Consider the following 14621-nt stretch of genomic DNA (forward strand, 5'->3'; position numbering starts at 1 on the left):
TGTATGTATGTATGTATGTATGTATGTATGTACTGTATGTATGTATGTATGTACTGTATGTATATAAGTATGTATATATGTACTGTATGTATGTACTGTATGTATGTATGTGTGTTTATATGTATGTATGTATGTATGTATGTACTGTATGTATAACTTTAATTATAATGTGCTGCATGGATACACAGCGCTATACAATCTTACAATATACACAGTTACACACAGGGGTGGCAAGGGCTATAAATAATACAATAAATAAGTATAAATACACCAAAATTAAGGGACATGTGGTATGAGACACAATAGGAAGGAGGTCCCTGCCCCATAGAGCTTACACCTTTGAGTTAACTGTTAGTATGATGTAGGAGTAATATTCTGAGGCAATTTGCAGTTGGTCTTCATTTCTTATTATTTGTAGTTTTTTTGTTATTTCATTTTCGGTTTAGGAGCTCTCCAGTTTCAGCAGTTATTTGGTTGCTGGGGTCCAAGTTACCTTAGCAACAAGGGTGTGGCTTGGATGAAAGACTGGTATATGAATAGGGGAGGGGCTGAATAGTAAAGAAAGTTACATAAAATAACAATAAAACTGGAGCCTCACAGAACAATAGGGTTTGGCTGCCGGGGTCAGTGACCCCCATTTGAAAGCTGCAAAGAGTCAGAAGAAGAAGGGAAATAATTAAAAACACATAAATAATGAAGACCAACTGAAAGGTTGCTAGGAATAGGCCATTCTATATTTTATATACTTTTATATATTACTTTTACTTACTGTAGGGGGCAGCTCACGTTATACATAAATATATGTTCTTTTCTTGCAGGAACATAACCCTATTGCACTATTTAATCATGATATTCGAGAGAACCTACCCAGACATACTGAACATCCAGACTGAGCTGCAGCATCTGACAGACGCAGCTAAAGTCAAGTGAGTCACGGGATATAGTGTGGGGCACATTGTACTGTTATATGTTCAGATGCAAAATGACTAATAAACTGTTACTTTCCCTGTCTGCACTACGGTCTCCATCTTGCCCTACTGTCTCCATCTTGCCCTACTGTCTCCATCTTGCCCTACTGTCTCCATCTTGCCCTACTGTCTCCATCTTGCCCTACTGTCTCCATCTTGCCCTAGTGTCTCCATCTTGCCCTACTGTCTCCATCTTGCCCTACTGTCTCCATCTTGCCCTACTGTCTCCATCTTGCCCTAGTGTCTCCATCTTGCCCTACTGTCCCCATCTTGCCCTACTGTCTCCATCTTGCCCTACTGTCTCCATCTTGTCCTAATGTCTCCATCTTGCCCTACTGTCCCCATCTTGCCCTACTGTCCCCATCTTGCCCTACTGTCTCCATCTTGCCCTACTGTCCCCATCTTGCCCTACTGTCTCCATCTTGCCCTACTGTCTCCATCTTGTCCTAATGTCTCCATCTTGCCCTACTGTCTCCATCTTGCCCTACTGTCTCCATCTTGCCCTACTGTCTCCATCTTGCCGTACTGTCTCCATCTTGTCCTAATGTCTCCATCTTGCCCTACTGTCTCCATCTTGCCCTACTGTCTCCATCTTGCCCTACTGTCTCCATCTTGTCCTAATGTCTCCATCTTGCCCTACTGTCTCCATCTTGCCCTACTGTCTCCATCTTGTCCTACTGTCTCCATCTTGTCCAACTGTCCCCATCTTGCCCTACTGTCTCCATCTTGCCCTACTGTCTCCATCTTATCCTACTGTCTCCATCTTGCCCTACTGTCTCCATCTTGCCCTACTGTCTCCATCTTGTCCTACTGTCTCCATCTTGCCCTACTGTCTCCATCTTGCCCTACTGTCCCCATCTTGCCCTACTGTCCCCATCTTGCCCTACTGTCTCCATCTTGCCCTACTGTCCCCATCTTGCCCTACTGTCCCCATCTTGCCCTACTGTCTCCATCTTGCCCTACTGTCTCCATCTTGCCCTACTGTCTCCATCTTGCCCTACTGTCTCCATCTTGCCCTACTGTCTCCACCTTGTCCTACTGTCTCCATCTTGCCCTACTGTCTCCATCTTGCCCTACTGTCCCCATCTTGCCCTACTGTCTCCATCTTGCCCTACTGTCTCCATCTTGCCCTACTGTCTCCATCTTGCCCTACTGTCTCCATCTTGCCCTACTGTCTCCATCTTGTCCTACTGTCTCAATCTTGTCCAACTGTCCCCATCTTGCCCTACTGTCTCCATCTTGCCCTACTGTCTCCATCTTATCCTACTGTCTCCATCTTGCCCTACTGTCTCCATCTTGCCCTACTGTCTCCATCTTGCCCTACTGTCTCCATCTTGCCCTACTGTCTCCATCTTATCCTACTGTCTCCATCTTGCCCTACTGTCTCCATCTTGCCCTACTGTCTCCATCTTGCCCTACTGTCCCCATCTTGCCCTACTGTCTCCATCTTGCCCTACTGTCTCCATCTTGCCCTACTGTCTCCATCTTATCCTACTGTCTCCATCTTGTCCAACTGTCCCCATCTTGCCCTACTGTCTCCATCTTGACCTACTGTCTCCATCTTATCCTACTGTCTCCATCTTGCCCTACTGTCTCCATCTTATCCTACTGTCTCCATCTTGTCCAACTGTCCCCATCTTGCCCTACTGTCTCCATCTTGCCCTACTGTCTCCATCTTATCCTACTGTCTCCATCTTGTCCTACTGTCTCCATCTTGCCCTACTGTCCCCATCTTGCCCTACTGTCTCCATCTTGCCCTACTGTCTCCATCTTGCCCTACTGTCTCCATCTTGTCCAACTGTCCCCATCTTGCCCTACTGTCTCCATCTTGCCCTACTGTCTCCATCTTATCCTACTGTCTCCATCTTGCCCTACTGTCTCCATCTTGCCCTACTGTCTCCATCTTGCCCTACTGTCTCCATCTTGCCCTACTGTCTCCATCTTGCCCTACTGTCTCCATCTTGAAATACAACACTTACTATGTCCCAATCTTCCTACTAAAGCTGCTATTGGGGCCCTACTATGCAATGGGTTCCCAGCAGTTCCCAGTGACAGTAGGATTTGTAAGGTGCAGCCATCTTGTGACCATAGTGCCCACGGCTACTGCTCGTACCAACCTCATACTTTACCCTTTTCTCTCTCATTATCAGTTTGGTGGAACTGGAAAAGGAAGTCGGGAATATCAAGAATGGGCTGAGAGCCGTAGAGTCAGTGAGTACAGTTTCTCTTTCAGTTTCAGTGATATAAATATCGATAGATCTGATATTGTAATGGACAGAGGTTTGGACCCCACTGATTTATTGAAAATTTCTCCAAAAACCCCACTAGCCCCGCCCATCTGTTCCACTTCCTGCTGCCTCCTTTCCCAGGCTGTGCAGGGGGGCCGTATAGGAACCAATCAGCAGCTAGGCTGACCTGATAGGGAACTGAAGCCTGTCTGTGCTTGTGTGACTGCAGGGCTGTGATTGGCTCTCCCCCTCCTACTGTGCTTCTGACAGGGACCGTTAGGACACGCCCACCCCTCATGTGAAACCCAGACAGGGACCTGAGAGGATCTATAGGGAGCTCCAATAAAGGGGCCATTGTTACAGATAGGGTTAATGTTTAGCCCAAAGGGAAACCAGCACCGGGTATTATTCTTAATTGCTCTGAGCTGTGTGGAGGGAAAGTCTTGGCCGCTTTATCGCCTACATCCCATTGGCTGCCTGTGGGGGGCACTGACCCATTAGAAACCAGTCTGATGTCTCTTCCCCCCCACACTCCCGGCTGGGCTGAGCCTCAGGCCTTGGGTTCTGTTACATTAATATATATATAATAAATGTTCCCTTTGTGGTGGATCCCGGTGTGAGTTTTTGATGTAAGAGAACCCCCCCCCCCCCCCGTCTGACCCGGGTTCTGTTATGTGAGCTTATAGGTACCTGGCGTGACTCGGGCAGAACTCACAGCGCTAATATTTACCTTCTCCCCGGAGAGACCATTAGAGCCCTGGGAGCTTGCACTCGGGGTAACCCTACTGGCAATGTTACCCCCCCGCTCATTAACCCTTAGGGCCTCATTCTGTTCCTACTGGGTTACAGCACTCTCTGTCCCTCGGCCAAATGATAATATTTGTACTGATCAACCCCCCGAGTAACCAGAGATCCCGGCACTTACTCACCGGCCCACTGGTGTTTGTAATAGGATTTGATTTCAGGGGGTTTTATTGTCAAAATAAAACACTCATGTATTATAAGGGATACTGTACCCCCTACTGTAAATGATAAGGATATTAGCAGTCACTGAGGGGTTCTGTGCCCATATAAAGGCACAAGGCTGCAGGCTGAGTTATACAGGGAACTCTGAGTATCACTCATGTATTATAAGGGGTAATGTACCCCCTACTGTAAATGATAAGGATATTAGCAGTCACTGAGGGGTTCTGTGCCCCCCATATAAAGGCACAAGGCTGCAGGCTGAGTTATACAGGGAACTCTGAGTATCACTCATGTATTATAAGGGATAATGTACCCCCTACTGTAAATGATAAGGATATTAGCAGTCACTGAGGGGTTCTGTGCCCCCCATATAAAGGCACAAGGCTGCAGGCTGAGTTATACAGTGAACTCTGAGTATCACTCATGTATTATAAGGGATAATGTACCCCCTACTGTAAATGATAAGGATATTAGCAGTCACTGAGGGGTTCTGTGCCCCCCATATAAAGGCACAAGGCTGCAGGCTGAGTTATACAGGGAACTCTGAGTATCACTCATGTATTATAAGGGATAATGTACCCCCTACTGTAAATGATAAGGATATTAGCAGTCACTGAGGGGTTCTGTGCCCCCCATATAAAGGCACAAGGCTGCAGGCTGAGTTATACAGGGAACTCTGAGTATCACTCATGTATTATAAGGGATAATGTACCCCCTACTGTAAATGATAAGGATATTAGCAGTCACTGAGGGGTTCTGTGCCCCCCATATAAAGGCACAAGGCTGCAGGCTGAGTTATACAGGGAACTCTGAGTATCACTCATGTATTATAAGGGATAATGTACCCCCTACTGTAAATGATAAGGATATTAGCAGTCACTGAGGGGTTCTGTGCCCATATAAAGGCACAAGGCTGCAGGCTGAGTTATACAGGGAACTCTGAGTATCACTCATGTATTATAAGGGATAATGTACCCCCTACTGTAAATGATAAGGATATTAGCAGTCACTGAGGGGTTCTGTGCCCATATAAAGGCACAAGGCTGCAGGCTGAGATATACAGGGAACTCTGAGTATCACTCATGTATTATAAGGGATAATGTACCCCCTACTGTAAATGATAAGGATATTAGCAGTCACTGAGGGGTTCTGTACCCCCCATATAAAGGCACAAGGCTGCAGGCTGAGTTATACAGGGAACTCTGAGTATCACTCATGTATTATAAGGGATAATGTACCCCCTACTGTAAATGATAAGGATATTAGCAGTCACTGAGGGGTTCTGTGCCCCCCATATAAAGGCACAAGGCTGCAGGCTGAGTTATACAGGGAACTCTGAGTATCACTCATGTATTATAAGGGATAATGTACCCCCTACTGTAAATGATAAGGATATTAGCAGTCACTGAGGGGTTCTGTGCCCCCCATATAAAGGCACAAGGCTGCAGGCTGAGTTATACAGGGAACTCTGAGTATCACTCATGTATTATAAGGGATAATGTACCCCCTACTGTAAATGATAAGGATATTAGCAGTCACTGAGGGGTTCTGTACCCATATAAAGGCACAAGGCTGAGTTAATGTTAACTGAAAGGATAGTTTTGGGGCACACAGACTCTCCCTATTTACCCTTCAGCTCACTGTCCCCAATTCAGTATAAGGATTCAGAGGCCAAACAGCCTGGAAATGACTTAATACTCTGACTATTTGAATGATGTCTCTGCGAGACAGACCCCAGGGGCCGAGAGCGTAATTATAGCCACAGATAGAGCTGAGTGTGACTGGCAGACATACTGTAATAATCACAATATTGAGAGTGAAAAGCGAAGAACTGACTCCATTAATTGAGTTGTAACGGCCGCTCGCAGTCTATTCACTCCCCATTCAGGAGGCAACATGAATGGTCCCATTTAGGGTCCGAGCTGCGCCGGCTCCAGAGCAATTAGGGGCAATTAGGGGCAATTAGGGGCAATTAGAGAATGTGCCGTGTAACACATTCAGGGAAGCGGGGCAGGAAACAGGCACAGAGACGGCTCATTAAAGCTCGTTTGGGCCACCAGTTTAGTCTTCACTTGCCCTTATTCCCACTTCCAGCGCCGCCGGGTTAATCATTTTCTCTATTTGCTAAATATCACCAAGATCCGGGGGGGGGCAAAAGGTATTTGGGCCCTGGGCTCCTCATATGACATTTAGGGGCACATTTACTAAATGCCCAACATTTACTAAAAAAAATCCAATAGGAAAAGTCGCCAAAAAGTCGTCGCTCCGAAACTGCGACTTTTTAGAATTGTCACAGAGAAACAAAAGAGACAAAAGAAGGATCAGGAAAGTGAAGGGACCTCTGCCATTGGCTTCTACGTGATCTCGGCAAGTTTTAGGGACCAATTGGATTCGGATTTGAAGCCGTTTTCACACATAGTAAATCTCGAAAAAATTCAAGTTTTTTTTTTTTAGGGCTAAAACATCCCTCACGTCTCTAATTCCAGCCCCTGATGTAGGAACAAGGGCAACGTCAGTCTAACTAGGAGCAACCAATCAGATTTTGGCTGTCATGCATCTAGCTGCATTAAACTAGTAATATCTGCTAGCTGATTGGTTGCTATAGGTTGCTAGGCAGGAAATTCTACTTTTTTCCCCCAAAACCTTTATTTGTTCCATTGAAATTGACATTTTTGTTCACATTAGTTCTCCAGCTCTTTATATGGGAAGCTGCAGAATATTTCCAGTATTTCCGAATCAATATCCCAGGCAACTCATTGTTACATTACCACAGACATGTTCTAGACCCAGTAGCGCCACATTGATAGGGAGGTGGGAGGAACCCCTACGTTGGTCTCGCTGCCGCTACCAACTACATTCCCAACTACAACCCAAACCGCACCCAATTTGACTCGACCGCACCCAATTTGACTTACCTGCACCCAATTTTGACTCAACTGCACCCAATTTGACTCACCTGCACCCAATTTGACTCGACCGCACCCAATTTGACTCGACCGCACCCAATTTGACTCACCTGCACCCAATTTTGACTCGACTGCACCCAATTTGACTCACCTGCACCCAATTTTGACTCAACTGCACCCAATTTGACTCGACCGCAACCAATTTGACTCGACCGCACCCAATTTGACTCACCTGCACCCAATTTTGACTAACCTGCACCCAATGTTGACTCGACTGCACCCAATTTGACTCGACTGCACCCAATTTGACTCACCTGCACCCAATTTGACTCACCTGCACCCAATTTTGACTCGACTGCACCCAATTTGACTCACCTGCACCCAATTTTGACTCGACCGCACCCAATTTGACTCGACCGCACCCAATTTTGACTCGACCGCACCCAATTTGACTCGACTGCACCCAATTTTGACTCGACCGCACCCAATTTGACTCGACTGCACCCAATTTGACTCGACTGCACCCAATTTTGACTCGACCACACCCAATTTGACTCGACCGCACCCAATTTGACTCGACAAATTTTTCTGCGGCGAGTTTTCATGGAAGTTTCGCAAAAGAATTCGCCAATGGCGAAATGCGGAAATTCGTTTCAAATCCATGCCTGATGAAAACATTCGCTCATCACTAGTGCAGAGTACAAACTCTAAAACATGGGGGTTATGTAATAAAAGGCACTACGTTTGCCCAGGAGCAGTAACCCATAGCAACCAATCAGCAGGTAGCATTTATTGGTCACCTGTTTAATAGCAAACGTCTTATTGGTTGCTATGGGTTACTGCACCTGGGCAAACTTAGTGCCTTTTATTACATATGTGGGTTAAAATATTCAATCTCATTAGTCGCGCCAACGTGATGTCATTGCGATGCCTATCGTACCGCCCAATCCGCGTCGTAGGAACCGCAACTGTCGCCTCTTTGTAAGAAATGTTAATTCTGAATTTAATTAAATTGTACTTGGAGGTTCATTACCCACAAGCGCTTCCCCCCCGTCTCCTCGCAAAGCCGCCATATGATGTCATTCCCATCGCCAGGAAGCCCCAACGTGGCTTTCATTGCATTTTAATTAAAACAATATGGCGGAATAAGGCGAAAGTGGGATGAAAAGTCAACATGGGGCAGGCGATGCCTCCGAGTGTAAATAACGTAATGGGGTTGGAAGTTGCGCTTTGCTGTCATCGTCCCGCTGGAACCCAAACCGCGTTTCGTTATTGTTAAATACGTGTTAATGAAATACGGCGTTTGGGGGGGGGGCTGGATTCCTCCCGCCGCTCGTACATTTACATTACACGTCTCTCCTTGTAATGTGTGATTGTTTAATTACAGTGAGGGATGTACCAAACTGGGGCAGGGGGGCAAGTGTTTCATATTTACTGCCCCAAAGCTGCCTGTGCGGCCCCCACCCCGCAGATCAGTTTTATTTGGGTCCCACTAAGAACACAGTTACTAACCCGCTATGAAATGGGCATCAAATGCACCGGGACATACTAATTACCTACCTATACTAATTATAGCCCCAACCCTCACTGTCTAACTACCTACTATACCCCAACCCTCACTAACTACCTACTATACCCCAACCCTCACTGTCTAACTACCTACTATACCCCAACCCTCACTAACTACCTACTATACCCCAACCCTCACTGTCTAACTACCTACTATAGCCCCAACCCTCACTGTCTAACTACCTACTATAGCCCCAACCCTCACTGTCTAACTACCTACTATAGCCCCAACCCTCACTGTCTAACTACCTACTATAGCCCCAACCCTCACTGTCTAACTACCTACTATAGCCCCAACCCTCACTGTCTAACTACCTATTATAGCCCCAACCCTCACTGTCTAACTACCTACTATAGCCCCAACCCTCACTGTCTAACTACCTACTATAGCCCCAACCCTCACTAACTACCTATTATAGCCCCAACCCTCACTGTCTAACTACCTACTATAGCCCCAACCCTCACTAACTACCTACTATAGCCCCAACCCTCACTGTCTAACTACCTACTATAGCCCCAACCCTCACTGTCTAACTACCTACTATAGCCCCAACCCTCACTGTCTAACTACCTACTATAGCCCCAACCCTCACTGTCTAACTACCTATTATAGCCCCAACCCTCACTGTCTAACTACCTACTATAGCCCCAACCCTCACTAACTACCTACTATAGCCCCAACCCTCACTGTCTAACTACCTACTATAGCCCCAACCCTCACTGTCTAACTACCTACTATAGCCCCAACCCTCACTGTCTAACTACCTACTATAGCCCCAACCCTCACTGTCTAACTACCTACTATAGCCCCAACCCTCACTAACTACCTACTATAGCCCCAACCCTCACTGTCTAACTACCTACTATAGCCCCAACCCTCACTGTCTAACTACCTACTATAGCCCCAACCCTCACTAACTACCTACTATAGCTCCAACCCTCACTGTCTAACTACCTACTATAGCCCCAACCCTCACTGTCTAACTACCTACTATAGCCCCAACCCTCACTGTCTAACTACCTACTATAGCCCCAACCCTCACTGTCTAACTACCTACTATAGCCCCAACCCTCACTGTATAACTACCTACTATACCCCAACCCTCACTTTATATCTACCTACTATACCCCAACCCTCACTAACTACCTACTATAGCCCCAACCCTCACTAACTACCTACTATAGCCCCAACCCTCACTGTCTAACTACCTACTATAGCCCCAACCCTCACTGTCTAACTACCTACTATACCCCAACCCTCACTTTATATCTACCTACTATACCCCAACCCTCACTAACTACCTACTATAGCCCCAACCCTCACTTTCTATCTACCTACTATAGCCCCAACCAACCCTCACTGTATAACTACCTACTATAGCCCCAACCCTCACTGTATAACTACCTACTATAGCCTCAACCCCCACTTTATATCTACCTACTATAGCTTTTACTTATTGTGAATTCACGTGATGTATCTCCCCCCCCAGGAGCTAGAATACCAGAGGCGCCAGTACAGAGAAGCCGGAGACCGCTTTGTGCCCGTCATGAGCGACTTCATCACCGTCGCCGGATTCAGCGTCTCCGAACTGGAAGACTTGCTCAGTGAGGCACGAGATAAGGTAGGAGAACCTGACCTAGAACGGTTCCTTTCCCATAAGCACCCAGTATAATACCCTCGCCCGGGTCTCTTGTATAGGAGCCTTCACTCCAAGAGTAAGAACTGCATTTGGGCAACTTCAGTGGTTGGGTCATTTCCCTATGGGACCAAACAGTAAATTATATCCTTATAAACGGTACTTAGTGATGTCATCAGTTATAATCAGAGCTTAGTGATGTCATTGCTGGGAAATAAGAGCAGAGAACAACAATATATATATAAATAGAAATGATGCAGATATAAGGAGGTTACGGGTTCCCATAGGAGAAAGTTGCAGGGTGGCAGCCTGAGCTGAAGGAGCAGAAGGGGGGGGGGGGGCTCAGTTAATTGCCATCATTCTAATTTCAGTTAATTTGCTGAGGGAATTTTTCGGCAAAACCCCAAAGTGCTTAGCAGGCAATTTTCCTTCCCACGCCCTGAGTAGCGGCACGGAGCTGAATGGGCTCTCTGTCTGGCGCGGCTCAATGAGACCTGTGTCTGGGGGTATTTCGCTCTCCTTCTATAAATAAGGACATCGGGGAGGGACACAAATGGGGGAAATCGCTGTTTAACGTCCTCGGGGGAAAGGGGAGGCGCCGATTGGTAAAAACGTACAGTGTGGCCCTCTATACAGGTGGCTGGATATGCTATGGGCTAAGTAACATAGTAAGTTGGGTTGAAAAAAGACACACGTCCATCACGTTCAACCATAATGCCTATATATAACCTGTCTAACTGCCAGCTGAGCCAGAGGAAGGCTAAAACCCCATCTAATAAAGGGGAAGTAAATCAGGGATTTGGGGAAGGCGACCCAAACATCACATTTCAGTATGTAGTGGGCGGGAGTAGAACTCTCTGAGGGAATTAAACTGTACAAGTAACACTTTAATGGCAGCTTACTGGTACGGTTGCCACCTATTGGGCTGTTACACCAGCTGCCGGACTCATAACTGCCACTGTGGGTTTCGGTGTTCTAAAACCTGCACAAAACTTTGCAGAAATTACCCCTGAAATGCACCAATCCCAAGTCCCCTTTCCATTGACATCATCATCTCTCTGTACCTCAAATAGTGGGCGGAACTGGGACACTTTAATGGCACCTCACAGGAGGAGGAGTGTGGCGTCTGTAACTCAAGCAGTGGGTGGGGCTACAACACTCTGATGGAAGCTTACAGGGGGTGGGGCAGGGAGTCTGTAGCTCAAGGACTGGGTGGGGCTAGAACACTCTGATGGAAGCTTATGGGAGAGGGGAAGAGAGTCTGTAGCTGAAGGAGTGGGTGGGACTAGAACACTCTGATAGATAACTCAAGCAGTGGGTGGGGCTACAACACTCTGATGGAAGCTTACAGGGGGTGGGGCAGGGAGTCTGTAGCTCAAGGACTGGGTGGGGCTAGAATACTCTGATGGAAGCTTATGGGAGAGGGGAAGAGAATCTGTAGCTCAAGGAGAGGGTGGGACTAGAGTAGCTGAACTGGGACACTTTAATGGCACCTCACAGGAGGAGGAGTGTGGCGTCTGTAACTCAAGCAGTGGGTGGGACTAGAACACTCTGATGGAATCTTACAAGGGGAGGGACAGGGAGTCTGTAGCTCAAGGAGTGGGTGGGGATAAAATACTCTGATGGAAGCTTATGGGAGAGGGGAAGAGAGTCTGTAGCTGAAGGAGTAGGTGGGACTAGAACACTCTGATAGATACTTACAAGGGGAGGGACAGGGAGTCTGTAGCTCAAGGAGTAGGTGGGACTAGAATACTCTGATGGAAGCTTATGGAGGAGGGGAAGAGAGTCTGTAGCTGAAGGAGTGGGTGGGACTAGAACACTCTGATAGATACTTACAAGGGGAGGGGAAGAGAGTCTGTAGCTCAAGGAGTGGGTGGGACTAGAACACTCTGATGGAAGCTTACAAGGGGAGGGGAAGAGAGTCTGTAGCTCAAGGAGTGGGTGGGACTAGAACACTCTGATGGAATCTTACAAGGGGAGGGGAAGAGAGTCTGTAGCTCAAGGAGTGGGTGGGACTAGAACACTCTGATAGATACTTACAAGGGGAGGGGAAGAGAGTCTGTAGCTCAAGGAGTGGGTGGGATTAGAACACTCTGATGGAAGCTTACAAGGGGAGGGGAAGAGAGTCTGTAGCTCAAGCTCTGGATAGGACACAACACTCTGATGGAAGCTTTCAGGGGGAGGGGCAGGGAGTCTGTAATTGAAGCATGGAGTGGATCTAGAACACTTTAATTGCAAGTTAAAGGGGAAGGATAAGTAGTGTTTGAACTGAAAATGCTTTGAAATATATAATATGATTGCTGGGCACCCAAGACAAGGAGGTCTACATTATACCCCCACCCTGTGGCGCAAAGATCCTCTAGGACCTCCATTTCACTCACCCAGGACTGGAACAGGGGGCAGACAAAGTGGTACCCCCCCCCCCGGGCCAGTCCTGCATTACATTACTAGATAAAGGGAAAATAAGACCCACTACTATACAATAATACAAAAAATAAACATTATTGTCCTATTTAGATGGATGTCTCTAGTTTTGGGGGCCCTTGGCCGGTAGAACGTAGCGACTCGCTCCTCTATTTCATGTGGGAGAATTTCGGATCTGAGCTCTGTTTGCGCTGGCAAAGCCTTAAGCGACGCTCTTCATCCTTCATTTATTTTCCACCCATGGAAGAACTCGGAGAACTGCTGACCCCTCATGTGATTTTGCCTACAAACCCCCCCAGTTGCCATGGTAACGGGATCTTCAAAGGAGTCAGCAGAACCTGACGCACATTCCACCTGTTTGGACTTTAAAGTATTTAAATGAAAGAATTCCAAACAAACAGTGCTGATCCGAAGCCGCGGGTTCAGTAGGAATCTGGCGGGGGGGGGGGGGAGACGGGGAGAGAGAAGATTGTATTTGGCATTGAAGTATAGGATGAAATGTGATGGCCAGAGATCATTGCTTAATGGCTTCCAACAGGGGGGCCCGGTGGGGGGCAGATACATACCGGAGGCTAGAGGCATGTCAACTCACCTTCATTAATGATTTAAGCCCCCTCATCAGGTCTTATACCAATACCCAACTCTCTCAACTACTTTATCTGCAACCCAGAACTGGAAGTGAGTTTCCCATAGACCTGGGGTAAGGTCACCACGGTGCCAGACTGGCCCACCAAGATACTAGGAAAACTCCCAGTGGGCCCAGGTGGCAGCGGACCCTCCTGCTCCTAAACCATATGGCCTAGTTCATAGTCATTCCCTATGTTTGAATGGAACCAAAGAGAAGAAATAGATGGGAGGATAGATGCTAGCACTCAAAGAACAAAGACTAATAGAATAGAGAGGGTTAGGGTTATTAGAGTTAGGATTAGGGTTATTAGGGTTATTAGAGTTAGGATTAGAGTTAACCCTAACCCTCTCTATTCTATTAGGGTTATTAGAGTTAGGATTAGGGTTATTAGGGTTATTAGAGTTAGGATTAGAGTTATTAGGGTTATTAGAGTTAGGATTAGGGTTATTAGGGTTATTAGAGTTAGGATTAGAGTTATTAGGGTTATTAGAGTTAGGATTAGAGTTATTAGGGTTATTAGAGTTAGGATTAGAGTTATTAGGGTTATTAGAGTTAGGATTAGGGTTATTAGGGTTAGGATTAGAGTTATTAGGATTAGGGTTATTAGGGTTAGGCTTGAGTGAGGAATGGAGGAAAAATAGTTTGGAGAGTTGACCTATGTTCTAAGGTTTTCTGGTGGGCCCCTGGGTTAGGGTCTTTATGGTTAGGATTAGGGTTGGGATTAGGGTTATTAGGGTTATGGTTATTAGGGTTAGGATTGAGCAAGGAAAAGAGGAAAAATAGTTTGGAGAGTTGGCCTATGGTCTAAGGTTTTCAGTTGGGCCCCTGGTTTGGGTTAGGATTAGGGTTATTAGGGTTAGGGTTGAGCAAGGAATGGAGGAAAAGTAGTTTGGAGAGTTGGCCTATGTTCTAAGGTTTTCTGGTGGGCCCTGGGTTAGGGTCTTTATGGGTAGGATTAGGGTTGGGATTAGGGTTAGCATTAGGGTTATTAGGGTTAGGGTTGAGCAAGGAAAAGAGGAAAAATAGTTTGGAGAGTTGGCCTATGGTCTAAGGTTTTCAGTTGGGCCCCTGGTTTGAGTTAGGATTAGGGTTATTAGGGTTAGGGTTATTAGGGTTAGGGTTGAGCAAGGAGTGGAGGAAAAGTAGTTTGGAGAGTGGGCCTATGGTCTATCATTTTCTGGTGGGCCCTGGCATTCAAGTCCAACTCTGGGTCACCATAGTTGTGTTGACCTAAGGCAGAAATGATGAACAAAAAAGTGAAAAAATGAATAAAAGAAGCTTGTGACCTGCAGACC

At 46.7% G+C, this 14621-nt stretch overlaps 1 protein-coding gene across 2 annotated transcripts in view; it reads left to right on the forward strand.

The window, feature by feature from the left end:
* The window catches only part of daam2 (dishevelled associated activator of morphogenesis 2), a 186699-nt gene that overhangs the window by 161921 nt on the left and 10157 nt on the right, over positions 1-14621 (forward strand). For both annotated transcript variants that reach the window (XM_031902004.1, XM_031902005.1), the window contains exons 22-24: positions 819-926; positions 3119-3179; positions 10128-10259. In XM_031902004.1, the coding sequence (XP_031757864.1) occupies positions 819-926; positions 3119-3179; positions 10128-10259 (301 nt within the window). The remainder of the gene's footprint in view (positions 1-818; positions 927-3118; positions 3180-10127; positions 10260-14621) is intronic.

The sequence above is a fragment of the Xenopus tropicalis genome, chromosome 5 (genome assembly GCF_000004195.4).
Source record: "Xenopus tropicalis strain Nigerian chromosome 5, UCB_Xtro_10.0, whole genome shotgun sequence".
In the NCBI taxonomy this organism is placed as follows: domain Eukaryota; kingdom Metazoa; phylum Chordata; class Amphibia; order Anura; family Pipidae; genus Xenopus; species Xenopus tropicalis.